The 20,986-nt window shown below is 48.6% G+C and overlaps 2 protein-coding genes across 6 annotated transcripts; both read right to left on the reverse strand.

Moving 5' to 3' along the window:
• Nucleotides 1-721: 721 nt before the first annotated feature.
• IL1F10 (interleukin 1 family member 10) lies at nt 722-16,371 on the reverse strand. 5 transcript variants are annotated; one of them, XM_042932988.1, is made up of 6 exons: nt 16,283-16,361; nt 11,798-11,869; nt 6,040-6,099; nt 4,166-4,251; nt 3,758-3,885; nt 722-3,478 (listed from the first exon to the last, which is right to left on the reverse strand). In XM_042932988.1, exons 3-6 carry the CDS (start codon nt 6,069-6,071, stop codon nt 3,266-3,268), a joined length of 459 nt encoding a protein of 152 aa, XP_042788922.1. In that variant the 5' UTR covers nt 6,072-6,099; nt 11,798-11,869; nt 16,283-16,361; the 3' UTR covers nt 722-3,265. The 5 variants fall into 5 exon arrangements, with proteins under 5 accessions (XP_042788922.1, XP_042788921.1, XP_042788923.1 ...); XM_042932987.1 differs by lacking the exon at nt 11,798-11,869 and having other exon boundaries at nt 16,283-16,371; XM_042932989.1 differs by lacking the exons at nt 11,798-11,869; nt 16,283-16,361 and adding an exon at nt 15,706-15,748.
• On the reverse strand, nt 15,327-20,910 carry LOC122216318 (interleukin-36 receptor antagonist protein). Its single transcript, XM_042932991.1, has 6 exons — nt 20,871-20,910; nt 19,312-19,435; nt 18,882-18,937; nt 17,450-17,535; nt 16,283-16,410; nt 15,327-16,080 (listed from the first exon to the last, which is right to left on the reverse strand). The coding sequence occupies exons 3-6, from the start codon at nt 18,908-18,910 to the stop codon at nt 15,856-15,858; spliced, it is 468 nt and encodes a 155-aa protein (XP_042788925.1). The 5' UTR covers nt 18,911-18,937; nt 19,312-19,435; nt 20,871-20,910; the 3' UTR covers nt 15,327-15,855.
• Between the last annotated feature and the right edge of the window lie 76 nt (nt 20,911-20,986).

The following is a 20,986-nucleotide window of genomic DNA, read 5'->3' on the forward strand; positions in this document are numbered from 1 at the left end:
ATATAAATAGAGAATGAACCTGAAAGTGTGCCTCTCCCAGAAATTTACACAGTAATAGCTCTGATTGGCTGGTTTTGGAATGAAGCCTTTGGTGTGGTCGCCAGGGAGGAGGAGGAATTTTAAAAACAAGACTTGGGAGGGAGACGGAGAACATTCCTGGCATCTCTGAAGTGTATCTATCAGAGGTTACTTCCATTTCTTACTCTTAAATCCCCAGTGCCGGAATATCCCATCATTATTCCTAGAAGAGCCCTACAGAATTTCAATCCCAGGTTCCCTGAGTGCTATTTCGAGTGTCTTCTAGTCATTCTGTAGAAAGCAGTCAATACATGTTGGTTGTTTATTCCTAATGTCTGGTTTCCGCATCTACAGTGTGTGTTTTTAAAGGGGAGGGACTGTGTCTCTTAAATCTCTTGTGTCCTCTTTGTCCCCTATGCACTAATACAGAATTGGCATATGTTAGGTGCTCAAAAAAAAAATTTTTTTTTTTTTTTTTTTACTTATATAGAGAACTTGATCCAATTTACCTTTCTCTTGTGAACCATGCCCGTGGCCACCCAGGCATACCCAATATTCCTCTCATTCGTGAGCCCTGCTCCAAGCAGGATCAAGTTGAGTTACCATGAGTGAAGGAGATGAGCGGGCATGGGGAGGTGACAGGGACTGGCCAAACCTTGGAACCAAAGCACCAAAGCTGATCCCAGGGTGGTGCCAGACAGAAGGCAGCTGGGGCAAGAGGGGGAGCAGAGAGGAAGCTGGAGGGGCTGAAACCCTCATAGCAGCTGGGTTGGGCCAGTGCTGACCTCAGGGGCCCAGGCTTAAAATCCAGGTTCTACTTGCAATACTTGGATGATGCCTCCAGGCCTCCTGGATAAAGTGTCACCTCCTCACCTCTTTCACCAGCATTCATAGTCAGGCCTCACCTCTTCATTTTCAGCAACTCCTCAGCCAGAAGCCCTGGGGTCCAGCACGGCCATGGCTCCCCAGGCCCAGAAGTGTTAGCAACTCCTCTTCATCACGCCTTCCTGAGTTGTTCTCTCTGCCTAGCAATGCCCACGCCCACACTCTCCGCCTGGAAAACGACTCTTTCTCTGAGGCCCTGACGAAGTGCGCTTTCCTTTTTGAAGCCTTGTCCAGCCCCCTCTGCCAGCTCCGCCTCTGTGCTACAATGGGGACCATCTCTCTTGCTACCTTGGCTCTCCTTACACTGTATCCCGAATGATCCATAAGACCCAAGTGATCATCCGCTAATCCATTCAAGACTTTGCCCTTCTTCGGCACCTTTGGTGTTTCAGTAGCTACTCTGGGCACTGGTGACCCAAAGTTGAACAGAACGGGCCCTCAAAGAGCACAGAGCAGTCTCAACACATAAACACATAGGTATGACATGATGGTCAGAGGGTGAAGGAATCGGGGCATATGCGGGCCATGGAGAGCCAGGAGAAGAATCTAAGGCCAGCATGTCCCTCCTCTGCTAAAACCCTTCCCACAGCTTCCCTTTGCACTTGAAGATAAACTGAAGCCCTCACTTTGCCTTTAAAGCCCCCATGACCCACGCCCTGCTGGTCTTGCTCCCGTTCCAACCCTCCCTTATTCTCCAGGTTCCAACGCCCCCGCCTCCCACTGCCGTTTGGACACACCAAGCCCCTTCTGTCTCAGAGCCCGCACACTTGCTATACCTCTGCCTCATCACACCGCTCCCCCCTTGCTCCTGTCCTTCAGTCTCGCTCAGATGGCACCTCCTCAAAAAGACAGAGGTGCTTCCCCTGCCCACCTTCTCCAATGTTTTCGTCATTCAATACCTACCGCGCTCACCCTCTGTGATGTAAACTGCTCTTGTTTGTTTTCTTCTTTGATTATGTGCCTGGTTAGTGTTTTCCCCACTCGGTTATCAGTTCCAAGGAAGCTTGTGCTTGTTTGCCATCCTGTCCGAACTCCCAAAGAAAGAGTGGAATAAAAATGCGTGGACCAACACCGGGGTCAGATGGGCCAGGACGACCTTGAGTTCCATCACGTACGGCCCGCATGACCTTCAGCGAGGGATTTCATCCCTTCTAGTTCAGTGTCCTCATCTGTCAAATGGGTGAAAACGCTTGCCTTGCAGGGTGGGTCTGAGGGTGAAGACAGCCTGTCATTAAATGCCCCGGCCCCTGGTGCCACGGGGGCTGAGTGGTTACGCAAAGGAGGAAGAGAGCCAGCAGCCCACCGCTCTGAGCACTGACGTCATGGGCTCCCCACTCTAGCCTGTGCCAGACCACAGATTGAGAAATGGAGAGGGACTCAGGTTCCAAGGAAGAGGGTCAGTCCCAACTGCAAACACTCAGCCGAGTCCCAGCCCTGTATTGCCGTTTGGACCAAGCCACCCCAGCCCATCCGCTCCACTGTAGCCTAAACAACACATCCAGTACCAGCTCGCCATCTCTCCCTCACTGCCCCTCCTTGCTCCTCACAGGTCAAAACTGGCAGACAACCAGAGCCACTGATCAACCGAATGACTGATTCACTGTGAAGTATCTGAAAGGAAAATCGTAAGACTTGAACTAAAACTACAACTGTGAGCAGCCCAAGGCATTGTCTGTCCATGGACAGCAGGGGAGAGCTGGGTTCTTCCTGGAGCTTCTGGCTGTTTCTAGGAGCTCTGGGGCAGATGGACTGTAGGAGAAGCTGTGGGCAACCTCGCAAGAACCCACCGAGTTACCCACACCCCTTGCGTTAAACACTGAATACTGGCACCTATTAAGACTCTGTACCATTTTTCTATTGCTGCCGTAACAAATTACCACAAACTTAGTGGCTTCAAACAACACAAATTTATTATTCTACAGTTCTGGAGGTCAGAGGTCTAAAATGGGTTTCACTGGACTAAAATTCAACTGTCAGCCGAGCTGTGTTGCTCCTGGAAGCTCTAGGAGAGAATCCTTCCCTTGCCTTTTCTAGCTTCTGGAACCACCTGCATTCGCTGGCCGATAGCCCTGTCTGCTACATTTGAAATTCGATTAATAGCATAGCATCTTCCAGCCTCTGACTCTCACCCTCCTGCCTCATTCTTACGAGGACCCTTGTGGGAGTCTTCCCATCTCAAGATCCTTACCTTAATCACATTTGCAAAGTCACTTTTGCCTTGGAGGTAACATATTCACAGAGTCTGGGGATTAGGACGTGGACATCTTTAGGGGGGCATTATTCTGCCTATCAGCAGGATGCTGCCTTCAGCAGGATGAGCTTGGTTTGGGGGCACCAGCCTGGAACTCGGCCTCCTGCCTCGCTACCGACTCTGTTCAAAGTAGAACTCAGTGCAGGCCAATGGCTCACTTTCCTTGGCAAGTCGTACTGGTTGCTGGGGCTCAGCTGGGCCACAGAGGAACCAGCCAGGCCAGGCAGCAGCCTCAAGCCTGAAGGCTGAGCCCAGGCTTCTCTGGAAGAAGGTGAAGCGTGTGGCCTGTTCACCACCCTTGTACAGGTCCTCGATGTTCACATCCTGTGGGAGCAAGGTGGTCGCCGTGGGATGAAGCTACTGGTAAAGATGTCAGCCCCAGAGGCCTCCAGGGGGTGGTCAATAAGGGACTTTATGGAGAGGTTCTATACCCGGGGAACTGCCTTCTGCGGGTTCTGGAGGGCAGGGGTCTTGGTGCTAGGTGCAGAGGGAAGGAGAGGAATGTGTGGACCTGGCCAGGAATCCACAGATGGGTGCAGAAATGCCAGAGTATCCTGGAAGCCATGTCTGCAGGGTCCCCTAGAACAGGGTGTGGTTTCTCACCTCCAGCTGCAGGGAAGGCCCCTCTTCTGTCTCCACACAGGCCAGGCAGCGACTGCCTCCCTGGAGTCCCAGGAAGATGGGGACTTTGGTGCGGTCCAGGCCTCTGTTGGGAAGTATGCAGATCTTCTCTGGGAGGGAAGAGAGACGAGAGCCAGGAGATGAGAGGGATTCAGATTGCAAGCTCTCAGTGAGCTAAGCCCAGGCAGGAAGGAACCGGGTCAGGCCTGGCCCCTGCATGTGGGCTGCTAGGCGAGCCAGGACCCCTGCAGCGGCCACGACACCCTCCGAAAGAGAGGTCCTCAGCTGTTCCCTGCGTCTTTTCACTGTTACCAGAGGCAGGAGGGAAGGGGAAAGCCTGTGGAAGGTGGAGCATGAGTGTGTCCGAGGGGGTGAAGCCCAGACGCTCACCTGCACAGCAGTCGTCCGCACTGGGATCTCCTACCAGGAGCTGGTCACCTCTTAAGTATAGAGCCTTCTGATCTGCATCCTTAATTCTGGAACAGGATGGCAGTGCTGATGGCCTGCTCCCTTCAGGCACCACCAAACCCCAAAGTCCTTGCCCCTCCACACTCTGAAAGTACCACACTGAGCATTTAGGGGTTTTCTCTCTTCCACACATGAGAAGTGGGTGTACAACTCCACCCAAGAACAGGTGAAACCAGGTCAGCCTTAAGGCCAGGGAAGGTCTTCTGGGGCTCACGATTCTCAGAGGCTCCCTTTACCAGGCTTGGGCTCTCTCGGGGCCCTGGGGGCACTGAGGAAAGCCAGTACCTTCTCACTGAAGGGTAGACAGAGTTTTCCCGATTATGCCGGCCCTTTTGCATGCCCGTCCTGAGAAATCTCCTAATGAGGCTCAGATATCTCTGGGATGTAGTAAGCCTTATCCCAGATTTTCTGAGCCTGCCCCAATTTTACATAAATGTTTATTCTGTTCAGTGAAGGGATCCATTGAGTATATAATAAAGTGTGGCTTGCTTTTCCAATATCTTAAGGGCTTTCTTATAGAACAAAATCCAGGAATCGGGAAAAAAAATCCAACGTGACAGAAGGTGAGCCAACATGCCCCCCCCCCTCCCCGTTCCACGCGAGGTATGCCCTGGGGTGGGCCCACATTCTAGGTGCCAGACTTAGGAGGTCAGCAAAGAGCTCGAACAGGGTGTGATTACAGGCATTTTGGGTTGGCAGAGTTTCCACTGATGGGCCTGGGAGGGTAAATACGTGCTGGGGAGCAGGGAGGAAACCACAATGAGTGTGTGCAACATCAAAGTCACACAGGTTATTAGCCTGGTCGCTTGGCTGGTTTCAAAATGTCTGTCAGCCACTCTCAGGACCCGGGGAGCCCTCCCTACCTCCTCTGGGCCAATGCCATCGCCTCCAGGAGATTTTTCTCTCTCAATAACAGCTAATTATAATACCCTTAGCTAATGACTGTATGTGTTTAAAGTAGGTTCACTTGTCCAATAAAAATAAAGATCTCAAAAGAGCCTAGGCTTGCCAACCAGCATTCTGTCTCCAACCTGGATGACCAGGACTTGTCTGTAACTCATCTGCAAGCCACATTCTATTTGGAGACCAGAACCCAAGTTAGATACCCCAAAGTGCTGATATCTGTTTTGTCATTTGGGTGCTTTACACACAGGTGTTTTGCCTTCCCAGCCATGTGGCAACTTCCTAGAGGTCCTGACTGGCCCCCTCACATCCAGGACAGGGCAGACCCATGCAGGAGCCGCAGCAATGCAACCCAGAAGTCAGTTCTGCTTTTGGCTCGTTCCTCAAAGGACTGGAGGTAGTTTCCAATGAGAAATCACAGGCAATAAAGTGTAAGCTATAAGTAAAGTCTCAGCTGTCAAATGAGGTAACAGTGAGAGTTGGCAGTGCATGCTGGGAGCAAAGGCCACAGAGACCGACATGTGAAGATGCTGTCTCTGAGATTCAAAATTGTCCCTGAGCTTCTGGAGAGAGGAGGTTGGAGTGGCACAGAGAGTGTGGGTCCCGGCTCTGCGATACATGAGGTCATTGATCTAGCCTCTTTGAGCTTTGGTTTCCAAATCTGACCGGACTTAGGCGCGTTCCCCTTGTAGGTTACTCAGGATGGAGGCAAGGCATCTTGGATGCTCAGGGAAGAGGGCTATTGTTAGCATGCTTATGATTAAACTTAATTAGGGGGCACTTGAGAGTTCTCAGGTGAGAAGGAGCCGCATCCCTCCCCTGGGCCTTCCTGCCCTCTTCCCACGTCATCTCCAGACCTCCAGTTGGAAAGGATGGACTCCCAGGAGACTTACGTGTAGTATCTTGCCATGGGCAGGGAGCACATTCCTGCAATCCTGGGTGACTGGTCCTTGCTGAGGGGGAAGAAAAGACAGGCTGTCAGAAAAGGAGGGTATTATAAGGGTGGGACTGGGGGCACAGACCCCCTCAGGGGCCCCGAATCACTGAATCACAAAGCAGAAAGATCTCACTAAGCTGCTTATCTATAATTGGCCTGATGGAATCCACCAAGGTCTCCCCAGCCCAGCAAGCCCCAGGCATCTCTGCTTTGCCCTGCTTTGGGGTCATCTGCCAGGGGTGTGAGCCAGTGACATGTGACTGGTGCTAGCTTGGGGGAACTGAAGAACAGGTTCCCCGAAGAGTTTGGCCAAGACTACTTCCTGGGGCTGAGACTAGGGTGGGGTGTGCTCCAGCCTCACAGTTTGAGGATGAGCTGAGCTCAAATCCTGTCTCACTGCCCAGCCTAGCCGTAGAGTCACCGCACCTCTCCCGGAGCTGCGGGAATAGCAGCGCTCCCAGGAGCCATCTCCAGCCCGCTGCTGGAGGGTGCAGGGTTTCCCTGCAGAGTTAGAAAGCCTCATTCAAGGAATTAGAATGTTTTCCCAAGATTGTGAAAGAGAGACCATCCAAACTCCCCCATGATGCTCCAGATGGAAAATAGGACAGGCCCTGAGATATAGAGACTTGTGTTCTTGAGGATGAGTGATCTAAACTGAAGCCAGTGTCCCCTTATTAATCCCACACCACAGTTTCACAACAGCTCTGCTCCTTCCGGTTGGATTATCCTGCCCTAGAGCTTGACCCTAAAATGGCCACCTTTAGAAAGACCATTCCAGAACCTAGCATGGAAAAAAAACCCAGAGCCATTCAGGGCACGAGGGTGGTAGCCATTAGAAAATAGCCTGGAAAAGTAAATGCAAGGGTAGCTGGGGCTGGGGTGCACCCAGTAGATCTGATTCTCACAGGGTAAGAAAACAAAATAGAAGAAGAAAGAGAAGATAGCAGAAAATAAGAGGGGACAGGGGAAAAGGGGCAGGCAGAAAGGAGCAGGGCTCAGAGAGAGAGAGAGAGAGAGAGAGAGAGAGAAAGAGAATGACACTGAAGGACATTTGGGGAAGTGGGTGAGGAGGAACAGGTTGATGATGACAGCAGGGCTTCTAGTCATGCCAGCAGCTCCGAGCTCCAGGACCCAGTGTTAGTACTGGATTTGCCATGCGGTCACCTTGGACAAGTCATTTCCCACCTCCTAGGCTTGGCAGCGGGCATTTAAGTGTTGGTAAGAATAACGAATAACAGGGCATCTCTAGGATTCTGGATGGATATTGGTGACGTGAATCAAAGTCTTAAACTATTCTACATACTCTGTAATTTCATTTGTTGCCCTTTCTCTAAGGGAAAGTAATGGATTGCCCAAATGTTTAATTATGTTCACTACATCATTTCGGACAATAGCAAGAAGTTGGATATAAGCTAAACGTCCAATAACATGTCATTGGTTTAAAAATTATGGCAGGGCGCCTGGGTGACTCAGTCGGTTAAACGTCTGATTTCGGCTCAGGTCATGATCTCACAGTTCGTGAGTTTGGGCCCTGCCTCAGCCTCTGTGCTGATGGCTCAGAACCTGGAGCTACTTCAGATGCTGTCTTCCTCTCTCTCTCTGCCCCTCCCCCACTTGCACTCTGTGTCTCTCTCTCTCTCAAAAATAAATAAACATTAAAAATTTTTTAATTAAAAAATAAAAATGATGGCAAGTTAAGTAAATAAGAAACATGTACATTAAACAGGCACACTAAAGATGATATTGTGGAAGAACATTTTATGACACGAAATGTTCAAAATACGTTAAGTGGAAAATTCAGGTTATGAAGAATGTGTACATTACTATTCCATCTAAAGCCACACACACGGAAAGACACACACAGGAACAAAGACCATGTTGTTCTCTTTGGCTGACAGGGTTATGAGTGATATTTTCTTCAGCTCTCTTAACATTCTCCCCATATGAACATGATTCTCCTTTGTAGTGTAAAGTAAGTTTTAATTGTTTTCAATAATTAAAATCAGCTAAAGTCATTGGCTCCCAAGTGCACCTGCCCACCAGTCACCTGGGGGACTCTGGATAAGTACTATTCCCTGTGCTGAAGGTTCTGATTCGCCAGGGCTTGAAGTGACTCCATGATCAGCCAGGCTTGGGAACTGGTATACCATCTCGGTTTTTCTCCCTCTCCAATGAACATGTAAATCACCTGACGATTCTGGTTCCCTAGATCTGGGGTAGAAACTGAGACCGTGCATTTCAAACATGCAACCAAGTGAGATTAACACCGCTCGTCCCTGGCCACACTTTTGAGTAGCAGAGGGCTAGACAGATGATCCCCCAGCCCCGATACACCATTAGCAGCGTGGCCTCAATGCAAGCACACTTGGTGCTGTGCTCTCTCTCATCCAAACTACTGGGGCTTCTTTGGTTGTAGCAGCAAAAATATGGGCAGCCTAGTAGCTATGCCAAGGCCTGGCCAGGGCCGATCAAATGGAGGGCTCCGTGTGAGGATGATGACTCCCACTCTTGGTCAGTGTCGGTGCAAGAGACGGGCAGAAATTCAGGGCTTGTCCAGTCCAGCCGGATCCCCTGGGGCCCCAGAAGCCTCCTGTCCCAACCCCAAATTCCAGTGTTTCCCCCAAAGACTCTCCTATCAGGCACCCCCTGCCTGGGTCTGGCTAGACTGTGATGAAGTAAACAGGAGTGAGAAGCTGGCTTCTAGCCCATCAGAGAGCGTGGGGTCCTGATGCTGAGTCTGTCACGGTCCCTCCCAATGCACCACACACTCCATTCCCTAAGATTTCCCTTCCCTGTTGTCCCCAAGTGACCTTTCACCGGGCTTTGGCCTATAGTCCTCCCTGGACACCATCTCTGGCTGTCTCAGATTTCATCAATCCACCCGTCCTGAGTCAAAAACCACTACCAGGTAGCATTAGGCATTTCTCTATCACACTCTCTTCTCATTCTCCTACACATTTTCTGTGTGAACGATGTTCTCTCCAAGACCACTATTAACCCCTGTGGAGCCAAATCAAGACTCTTTTGATTCCTCTAATATTTGGCTACTGCCTCCTTGGAACACTTGACATTGATTGACTCCCTTTGCACTCCATTTTCCCGTTCTCAGGTCCATGTAGATTCTCTCTTCCATTTGGGGGCATCCCTCAGGCTGGAAGTCACACATCTAAGTCTTAAGCACTTCTATCACATGCCCCACAGAGTTGCAATTCATACACTTCCACAGCTGCACTGATCATCTTGGTCTGTTGCCTCCCAAGCCCAGACTGAACACCCTACTGTATCTCCAGCAGACTCTAGGACACCCCCCTTTGGACATCCTGCCATCACACCCAACAAATAGACCTGAAGCCAAATCTATCTTCTCCTCCTCCCAGCCCATTCATCTCCCCACTTTTCCTTACTCTGTATCTGATTTACCAATAAGTTCTGACAAATTATTCTTTAAAATGTAAGTTTGTCAAAAAAAATAAATAAATAAAGTAATAATAAAATGTAACTTTGTCTTCTTCATAGCCATTAGACCTGTGCCTGTATTCCTGGTTTTTCTCCCTTCAATCCAGCCCAACCTATGTGAGGTACCCGGACCTACATTCTAAGTACTGCTTTCACAATATCCCTGCTCAGCCCTGGAGTCTACAATGGCTGCCCATTTCATCACCATCTGGCCCTGATTCACTTGTATGAGTGTATCTCACTTCTCTGTGGACACTAAACCACCCCTCCAGGCACATGACCTCTTCCTTATCTTCCCAGAGGGCATGCTCAAAGTTGTCTTTGGTTTCCCTGCCTCAAAAGCTATCCCTCCTCCTTGCCATCCATTCAGATCTTTTGGCATTAGAGCCACTGGACATGGTATCATTTATCTATAGGTTGAGTCTCTAGCTCTGCTAAATTAATTATCAGGTCAGAGTAACAGCTCAGGCATACAAGGTTGTGACACTTAACCTCCAATTCTCAGTGTCAGCATCTATAAAATTAGAGTCTGTGGTTATTAAAGATTCTTTCCAGATCAAACTACCTGTGATCCCATGACTCAAAGTTTAATGAATCTTTCCTTTACTATTGCAACCCTACTCTGAACTCCTATTAAATCTCACCGTATTGTGTATTGTTCTATATATAGACATTCATTTCCATAAAAGTTAACGATATCTTGATCCATGAAATGTGGCTTGTAGCTCCCTCCAACCACCCTGACACACATGTATGCTTATAAGCAGGACATAGAAACACACACAGAAGGTTTCAACGGCAAGGTTGGGTTCTGGACCTAGCTCTGCTACCAATTCATATTGCCACCCTTTGGGGCAAAAGTCCCTTTTTGTCCCTGGGCCTCCAACTTGTTATCATTAGGATGAGAGGCTAGGTAAGGCCAGTATTGCTCAAAACTAAATTTCACAATGAAATTTTACACAGAAACCTGATGAAAGTAAAATGGATAAAGGGGACCTTCTTTTGCTGAGTCAGAGAATGATGGCAACTCCAGAACCCTGCTAACACTGTCCTTGACCACAGAATCAGGCACCAGGACATACCCAAAGAACTCCAAGCCTCACCACATACTGTGGAATACCACCGGCTTAGCTGATTTCTTCTGAAATTACTTTCTAAAATCTATGGTTCTAAATATTTAAACATCTTGACTTGGCTTAAACTATACCTTCTCTCAAATTTTTTCTATGTGCTTTCAGGCTTATTCAGCATCCTACTACATTCCATGGAGGAGATACCTTGTTATCTAGAGAACTTGTCAGGAGGAGTTAAGGGAGGGGGCATATCAGAGATATTAACAGAAAGGAGAAGGAAAGTGAGAAAGAGAGATAGAATACTGCCTATCAACCACTGACCTTCAATCCTGGGTGCCTGAAAGGTCCGAATGATTTCTCCCGGGAATTTGCCCTGAGTTTATACTGTCGGGTCAGGGTGGGTCAAGCCTGCAGCAACCTTTATAATTGGTTCCAGGATGGGGAAGAAGAGCCTAGGGATTTCACAATGTCTTTAGCACAGTATGGATAATAAGAAGGTGGGGGCATTAATGAGTGTTTGTTGAAGGGGGAGAGAGTCACCCATAAAGCCCTGGCAGAAGCCAGGCACTGGGCCCCTGCTCATAGCTACTGTCATTGACACTGTTATTGGTGCTTTCAGTCGCCATATAAACAGACTTGGGGTCAGATGTCTTCATGTCACCTTCCCTTTGGTGCCCCATGGGGCTCCATCCTAGACTTAGAGGGATAGAAAAGGCAAGAGTGAATGGGTCTGAGGGGCCCAAAGACAGAGTGACCTCTAGTGTTTTAAGCCAGGCTGTGGCCAGTGAGGCAACGTGAGAGAAGGGACTGATGGCATTGCAAAGATGGCCCTGTTTGGAAAGAGAGGAGGGAAGTCTCTGCTTTTCAACAGGTCCTATTAGCTAGTATTAGGCTGATGAGACAGAGCATCTGAGGAAACCTACCTACAGAGGACATTGACCTTAGACCCATCCTGGGACTGGGCAGCCACCATGTGCCCTGGACTACTAGGACACATGGCACAGTGGGAACAGGGCAGGGGTAAAGAATACTCAAGCATCTAATTGATATTACTTAACTCAGTCCGTCTATCCACCCATTTGTCCATCCAACCATCCACCCAGCCATCCATTCATCTACTCACAAGGGGTAGAGAAGCTTGGCATAGCATTCTCTGGAGACCATATGCCTTACTGTAATACTCACTATTATGTCATTTGCACAGTTCCACAAAGGGCTTGGTAAGGAGGTAGGAGAGGCCAACCCACATGCAGATGTCTGAAGAGGGAGAGACAAGAAAAGATGGGCAGGGAAGGGACCCAATTTGTGTTTCCTAAGGCTGACAGTCATTCTTCACCCCTCTCCCAGTCTCTTCTCTCTCCGTGGAAAGGCCCAAAGCATGGGGTATTATGCCAGGCAATCCATGAGCATTTACTGAGCATTTACACTGCTGTGTGACAAAGATGTGCAATACATAGTCCCTGTTGTTAGGCAGCTTCACAGTCTAGCTGGGGAGCTAAGTCATAAACACTTAAAAAGATCATTAAGGAGACCAGACTCTCTAATCTGCAGAACAAGGGCATATTGGAAACAATAGATGCAGAGAATCTCCTCGAGTAAAAAAATTCCTAGAATTCTTTTTATGACTTAGACATGGCAAATAGGTTCCCTCTAAATGGAGAGACCTGTGCTATGGCATCCCTGAGACATAGTTAATCAGGCTTTGCTTCAACACCTCCACAACCTCTTAAAGAAACCCTAACAATATGTGTGATCTTTGCGGTTAAAATTTTGGGGTCACACATAATTTCTATCAATCGGTCCTGCTTGTACCTCCTGGAATTACACAGGACAAGTTTATTTTTCTAGTAGGCAGAGCTCTGAGTGCTTGAATGGAGCTCTCTGTGTATTGCTTCTCCAGGATAAAGACCCTCAGCTTCCTAGCCTCTGCCCTTGTGACTTGCTCTTGGGACACTCTCTACTATTCAGGACCCACTCAGTCCTCAATGCCTACAACCGACACAAACTCCATGTGATGTGGGCATTATACCTCTGTAAATACAAGTCAAGCAGGGTGCTTATACTGAAATTGAAGAAATCTAAAACCACTGTATCTTTTTCATATAAACAGTCGTGATGCCAGGGTCCCCCAGCCCAAACACTTCTAAGGTAGCATTTTACGTTCCTTCCTTTTCTGTTGACTCACGTCAGCTCATCCTTGCTAACGCCATTTTGAATTCTATCATCCTACAGATGATGAAGCAATCACTGCAGGCTGGAGAAAGCTTCCAGAGTGAGGCAGAATTTCGGCTGCTTCTTGAAGGGTGGGCCCATTTAGATGGGTGGAGAAGAGAGAAGAAATATTCCAGGGTGGAGGAATAGTTTCCACTGTCTGTACTCACGGGTTTCCAATTTTTTGTCAAACATTATTTGAGGTGCTTGGAAACAAACTGATACAGCCTTGACCTTGAGGTCACTTCGGGGCCACAGACCGCAAATCAATTCTTACAACGAGGGGAAGTTAACATAGCAATGTGGCACAGTCAGAGCAGATGACCAGATGCCTCAATTCAGCAAAGGCTTCTCAGAGGAGGAGACAAGATGAGAGTATGGCTGGGTCTGTGAGCAAAGACAGAGGGTGAACTAGGTCTGCAGAAGCAAGCCTGGTGCCCAGAGCCTGTGTTCTCGGCACTCCTGAGAGGCCTCTGGAGGCACTTGTGCTGTCTGCTACCCGAGACCTTCAGCTACATCGGGGTCTCAGCCGCTCCACGGAGACAGAGGCTTCCAGCCTGGCCACCTCCTTACTAGTGCCTCAGCAGAATCTGAACCCGCCAGGCTGGTCTGACTGGTGAGGTGCAGGCAGAATCCCTGGGACTCAGATTTGAGCCTCTCCTCTGGCTTCTGTTTTCATCTCCCAGAGTTTAGGTAGGGACGCTGGAGTCACAGTCCCTGGCATGTAGAAGTAGAGGTGTGAAGGTAATCAAGGAGGAGCTAAACCTTGCAGGAACAGAGACTATTCAGCATATTTAGCATGATCAGTTTTTACGTAGAATGTTGGGGAAATTAAAGGGCCGATGTTGATTTTGAGAAGGAAAATGAAAATACTGGAGAAAATTACAAGCATAATAAAAGAAATGTGTTTATTTCTCTTTCCTGTGCATTAGTTATCTATTGTTGTGTAACTAGTGACCCTGAAACTTAGCAACTGAAAGCAACAAACACGTATTTTCTCGCACAGTTTCTGGGGTTTGGGAATCTAGACCAGCTTAGCCAGGTGGTTCTGCTTCAGAGTCTCTCCTGAGGTGGCAGTCAAGCTGTCCCCAGGGTCGCCTCATCTGAAGGCCTGACTGGGGCTGGGGGAGCTGCTTCCAAATGCACTCATGTGGCAGTTGGTAAGAGGCTTCATTTTTCAACACATGGGTTTCTCTACAGAGCTGCTTATGCCATGGCAGCTAACTTCCCCCCAGAGAAAGTGAACAAAGAAACAGAGAGAGAAAACAAGATAAAATCTACAGAGTCTTTTATAACCAAATCTCAGAAATGGCATAGTATTATTTCTGCCATGTTCTGTTGGTCACAGAGACAACGTGGGTACAATGTGGGAGGGGACACACACAGTGTGAGATGGGGTCATTGGCAGCTGTGTTAATTCATAGGGCTGCCACAACCAATCCCCACAAAGTTGGTGGTTTAAAGCAACAAAAATTTGTTCTCTCACAGTTCAGGAGACTAGAGAGCCATACTCCTTCTGAAGGGTTTGGAAAGAATTCTTCTTTGCCTCTTCCTCACTTCTGGTGATTGCCTCAGTCATGGCATTTCTTGCCTTACTGTTGCATGAGGGCAATCTCAGCCTCCATCTTCACATGGCCTTCTTCCTGGGTCTCCTCTGGGTCTCTGTCCTTTCCTCTTCTTGCAAGGATACCAGCCGTGTTGGATTTAGAGCCTGCCGCCCCCCTCCCCCAATACAACATGACCTCTTGACTAATTGCATCTGCAAAGAACCCATCTCCAAATAAGGTCATGGTCTAAGGTTCCCAGAAGGACACGGATCCGGGGGGAACACTATTCAACCAGCACAGGTCCCTTTGGAGGCTGAAACCCACACCTTGAAATCTCAGGGAGTTGTGACCACTCCAGGTCCAGGATGGTTCTTTCTGTAAATTCCTTCTCCAGGAGATTCCAACCACACTAACTAACTAATCATATTTTTCTTGGCAGCTCTGTTGAGGTCTGTTTTCTCATTCTCACTACTGATGCTCAGAGCAGCAGGTCTTAATTCAACATGAATTTTACTCAAGGAAGTGGATGCGGAGGACCATCAGAAATACTGTCTGCTCTGTTTTCCTCAAGGTTAACTTACTTATTACACAAGGAATCCATCTTCATTGTAGAACAATTAGAAAATGCAAATAAATAAAAGAACAAAAAGAAAAACCACCTGTGATACCACCACTCCGACGTTGCTAAAATCGAAGGAAACTCTTACAGACTTTTTTCTATGCAGAAATATATAGATAGGCATTTTTTTTAATTAAAATGAAATTATAGGATATGTGACTGTAATTTGCTCTCCTTACTTAATATGTCGTGAGAATCTTTCCATGTGAGTGGACACCAGCATCTTGGATTTTAATGGTATCTCGGGTCTCAGAATGTATGACATGCCTGCCTGGCCATTCTTCAGTCTTCTGAGCTGGAGCCACTTCCTCACACACCACCACCCTCTCCTGCCACGGCTAGAGCACAAGGATAGGATGGAAAAAATAGCATACAATGGCAGCTGAGTTAAAGGGAAGAGGGAAGGGGCTGGGCCTTGTGCCCCTAACTCTGTGACCTCCCTCTCCTGCACAGTGGTGCACGAAAGGACCTCATGTGGGCAGCTAGTGGCCCTAATGGGCTCAACTGGGATGGGCTGCCCTGTGGGCTCAGGGGTACTGGCTGAGTTACCATAAAGCATGAAGGATTTCTACCACTCCCTGCACCCTGACCCGTAAGGAACCTTTTTATGTGACTCCCAGTTCATCTCATATGGTTTTTGCAAGGTGCCACGAGAGCAGCAGCACCCAACAGGGAAAGAAACTGTGGCCTAAGCCCCGAATCGCAAAAGAATTTACCCAAACTGGGAACCAAAAGGGAGAGTGGCCAAATGCCCAGCCAGAGGTGGGGTCCCTGAGAGCAGAGGGGGTGGCTGCCATCAGTGTCCTCTTCCACCTTCACCCCTGCCTGAGCTGGCTCTGCCCAGGGAGTTCTGGGGGCACATTGCCCTAGTCACACTGCTGGAAGTAGAAGTCCGTGATGGGGCTGTCCCAGCTGGCATCCTCTGAGAGTTGGGTGAGTCTGAGAGGCTGGTCTGCTTCCGGCACAGTGCAGAGGAACCAGCCTGGGTAGGCAGCTGACTCAAAGCTGGAGGTGAGCCCTGTGTCTCGCCGGTAGAAAGTGAAGCTCTTGGATTCCTTGGCACCGAGGTAGAGCTCCATGATATTTACTGGCTGTGAGCAGAAGGGCATGGCAGGTGAGGGGAAAGGAGTGGGGGAGGCAGGAGAGCTGGGCCGGGAGCACGGAGAGGCAGGGCTGCAATCAACAGAACCCCACAAGGGAGGGGAGCTTGGGCCCCAGGACACCCAGCTCAGTGGCTTCAGCATCTGCTGGCTTTGTGAGATCAGAGAGCAAGGATGTCCCAACAGGACTCACCTCTAGTTTCAGAGTCGGTTCCTGCCCCGTCCCACATGACAGGCACTGGCTCCCTCCCTGGACACCCAGGATGACTGGAGAGAGCTTGGCATCCAGAGACCGATTGGGGACAACACTAATCTCCTCGCCTAGAGAAAGGAAGTCAGATGCAGAGGCCTTGACTGCCCTTCCCTCCCTCTCCCTGCATCATGGACTTTGGAGAGCAGGACGTGTGTGAGACCTCCTGTCCCCAGACTGAGAAGAAGGGAAGCCTGTTAGCAGCTGTCACCTAGGGAAGGGTGGTCTCCCGTCAGTTGGCCCAGTGACATCAAGGGACATAAGCACATTGTACTACCTCCCACCCCATGCCCACCCCCTGGTCCAGGCTCAAATTTTCAAGTCTTCTCTAGTCCCCAGGAAGATTTGACCACTTCCTTTAACGCCGCTTGACCCTCTGGCCTCTTTTTGGAAACTCGATTGGATAAGCCTCTCATCAGGGTTATTTGGACTGTTCTACCACCTGTGAGATTCCTGAGACCAGAAGAGGGTCTCATTCTTCTCTGTACCATCCCCCACCACTCATACAAACACATGCACACATGCACTCACATATACATACATGCAAGCATGCACACGTGCACACACACACACACACACACACAGCCTATACAAGTGTCCCAAGTGGCCAGGTATGTGCTGTTCTAGAGAGAAGACCTGCCACAGTGTACGGGGCAGAAGGAGTAAGCCCACCAGCCACCTGGGTCCCACCACTCTGAGTGACCAGGAATCCCCAAAGAGCAGAGGGGACCCAGGGTAAAGGGGCAGAAAACCACTCCCACGTGGGAATAAAGGCCTAGGGAGCCTGTTTTAGATCTCTCCTCAGCACTGGATCCCAGGAAAAGAAATGTTTGGTCTAAGTCCACCTCTGAGGGAAGGACAAAGCATTCATCTTGGAAATATTCCCCATCTCTGCATAGAGGCAGAGGCGTTGGGGCATGTGTCCTCACTTTGCTGGAAGATACTGTAGTTTATTTGTCCTTGTTCAGGGTCTGCTTTTATGATGCCCCGTCCACTGTGTCAGGCCTGGGGTCTGTAGGTCTGTGCCAGTTTGCATGGCTGTTCCAAGCCCTCTTCAGGCCCCATCCCTTCAGAGTGTCTAGGGAAGTGGTGTCGTGTTTTGCCACCAACCTTGGATGATGTTCCCTGCATGCAGCCTTCCAGCTAGAAGCTGGTTATCATGCAGATAAAGCACCTTCAATTCTGCATCCTTCATCCTGAAACATCAGGACAGGAGGACACTTAGTTAGGGGAGGAGGGGGTGCTCCGGCTTGCTGGGCTCTACAGAGCCCCACTGTCTCCCTCTCCTCCCGCTGTGCCAGGAGCAACAGCCCAACCTTCTTCCCAGCCCTGCTGGGCTCATACCCTACCAATGGGACAACAGCGGGACTCCAACAACAATGGGACTGCCCCTGAGTCTTGGATTTGCTCCTCCACCCCATTCAATCTTTGCTACACCAGCCAATCTCCTCCATGGGTGATGTTGGAAAAGAAACTGGACTGTGAGTCAGAGTCCCGGGTGCTTGTCTGGCTCGCCACCATTACTTCCAGATCACAACAGACAAGTCACTTGACCACTCTGGGTCTGAGGCTCCCCACTGTTAAATGAAGACAATGGGTTAGATAACGCCCAGGCCTTTCCCAGATGAAAATCTGATTCTTCAGTCATTCTTGAAGACATCAAGGCACATTTACTTCCACTTATTAATTGTGGGATATCTTTAAATTTGAAATGAAACAATTTCATTTTTGAAATGAAAGAATTTATTTTTCATCTCTGATCTCAGTTGATTTTCCAACATCCTATGAGGTGAAAAGATACATCCCAAAGTGGGTTTCTTCAGATATTATATGGAAACAAGCACGCTGCACGCAAACTGGTTCAATGGTAGCTAAACATAAACAAATCTGTACTTCAGAGTTGCTAACATGCGGAATTACGCCATGGTTCTCTTATACGGAGACGCAGAAAGCAATATTTCCCAGATTTCTTGATCACGGGGCACCACTGCATCAAGCAGCTCATAAGATTGGGGTTCCACTGAACACACCTTGCGAAAAGCTATAGTAGACTCTTGGTTCAGAGAGAGCAGGGACCGTTTTTGCTCATTAGTGCAAAGTCCAGCACACGGCAGACTGCCTGGCTCAGTACATGCCAGAAGACAGACTGACTAGTTTTGCCCCAAAGGGCAGCAAGGATGTAGCAGAGCAGAGCCGCTGGATGGACATTAATATTCACCCCAGTGGGTGGTGACAGCTCCAAGCTGGGTCTCCCGACTTCCATCCTCATCATGGACACATGAAGCTGCAGCTCGACACAGAGTGATTCACTTGCTCCCCTTCTCATCAGGGAACCCCCATGAGGTGGCCAGTCTCAGCCTGATGAAGGCTGGAAAAACTTTCTGTAGGACAGTGAGGGGCTGTTCATAACTGCCCAGCTGCCCACCCACCTGCACTCTGAGCAGCCACAGCCCCTCCCTACACAGAAAGGATGGACAACAGGTCTACCTGGAGCTTAACTTCTCCCCAGAGGACACAGCCCATCAGAGGCTCAGATACTCACCGAAAGCACAGCGCCCCACTCAGGACCATCTTGAGTTTCACAGTGTGTAGACTCTCCTGTTTTGAAATAACACAAAATCTTAGGTGAAAATAGAGGTTGAGCTGGCAGGGGCCTGGGTAGCAAGCAGCGTTCTGACCCCACCCCCTCAGCATGGGAACATCCCCCCCAGAGCAGGGGATTCCAGGTCTGGGGTCAGGAGAGAGCCTCAGCCCTGCTGGGGAGAATGAAGCCCAGCTCCCCAAAGGACACCTCAGAATGCTCCTTTCTCCTGGCAGAGCCCGCGGTATCTGCCTACTCCTCCGAGGTGCCACAGCCCTTTTAATAATGCACTAGGGAGGAGTCCCTGAAACTGCCACAAGCTGAGGAGGAGCGGGGTTTCCCAGGTATTTCACACCACCCGAAGCCTCCAGAAACACCTGCTGTTCCTTACCTCTCCCAGGGAAGGAAGGTTCTGGAGATAATCTTCTTTTAGCAATTCTGAGGAACTTCCCTGAAGCTTTCCAGCGCTTCCCAGCACTCAGCTCCTGGACTTCAAGTGCTTCCAGACCCAAAGACTACAGTGCAGATAGCCCCCCCAGGCAAGCAGATTTTAGAACAAACCCTCCTTCCTCCCCCTTCCTTCCTTCCTTCCTTCCTTCCTTCCTTCCTTCCTTCCTTCCTTCCTTCCTTCCCTCCTCCCTTCCTGACTTTGCCAAGCCTATGGAAAATGCTGGAGGTGGGGTTTTCCTGTGTAGGCAATGTTTAGTCTACATGTTCACTGTAGAAAAACCTGAAAATCCAGATCAGGGGAAAAAAAAAGTGAATACTTGTGTTCTGTGAGTGTGCCACCAGAAAGCCAATGAAAACAGTTTTCCTCTGCATACATACACGCGTAACTGTCAACAGTGTTTCACAGAAACCTACACTAGATTCAACTTGCTTTTTTCATATAGCAAATAGCAGAATATCTTTCCATACCAAATATGAATGATGCAACATTGAATAGCTGAATACATTTCATTATATAGATGCAGCATCATTTATTTATAGCAATGAATTATTATTAGTTTATTATTATTTGCTTGAAAATCATGTTGTGACAATTTTTTTGCATCAACATCTTTGCTCATGCGTTTGATTATTTCCTCAGAAAGTAAAATCTAGCTCATGCCATCTGTGATTGATCTTTCTCCATTACCTAACTGGCAAAATAAAATGTGATTGGATAACAATTTATGCAGTTTCAACACCTCCATACGTTCTCTGTGATGGATCTGAATTAAAGGTAGAGGGCAGTGCATAATAACAATTTAATTATATCTTGAGTGCCATTGATAGCAATTTATTGTTCAGGTATAAATGTTAAAGAAATTGCATTCCAGCTTATAGATTAAAAAACCCTTACAGCGTTCAGGAATAAATAAAATATCAAGTTATTCTAATGTGAAAAACACCTGCCAAAACATTTTAAAATCATTAAACGGACCAAATGGAAACGACACTGAAATAATTGCAAAAAAAGAACAAAACCAGAAGGAAACTCCAGAAGGTGTTGTCCTATCAGCAAAATGGGTTTAAGCAGACAGGCTTTCATTTGTAAAGCGATTATAGAGAAGTACATATTGTTTCACCCAAAAAAGTAAAACACCAACCTCCCTGGGCTCTGATCCTCTAACCCCAGTGAATTGCACCCACGTGCCCACAGGACACGTGTGTGGGGCTTCAAAAGCTCTGTCCTCATTCTGACTAACATGAAATGATGCCAATGTGTGGCTGTCCCCCTCCAGATGGGGCGACTTGCTGAGGGTGCAGGGGGATGTTTCTGCCAGCTGTGTTTGCTTCGCAATGTGTTTCATGGTGATGGGTACAGGACAAATGGATGGAGAGGTGAATGAAGGAGCTAAGATGGTGAAAATATAAATAAATAAATAAATAAATAAATAAACAAACAAACAAACAAACAAACAAACAAAACGAGCCCTCGTTAAGAAAGTTAAGTTCTTGGGGCACCTGGATGGCTCAGTTGGTTAAATGTCTGACTTCGGCTCAGGTCACCATCTCTGGATTCGTGAGTTCCAGCTCCGTGGCAGGCTCTGTGCTGACAGCTCGGAGTCTGGAGCCTGCTT

The sequence above is a fragment of the Panthera leo genome, chromosome A3 (genome assembly GCF_018350215.1).
Source record: "Panthera leo isolate Ple1 chromosome A3, P.leo_Ple1_pat1.1, whole genome shotgun sequence".
Classification (NCBI taxonomy): Eukaryota; Metazoa; Chordata; class Mammalia; order Carnivora; family Felidae; genus Panthera; species Panthera leo.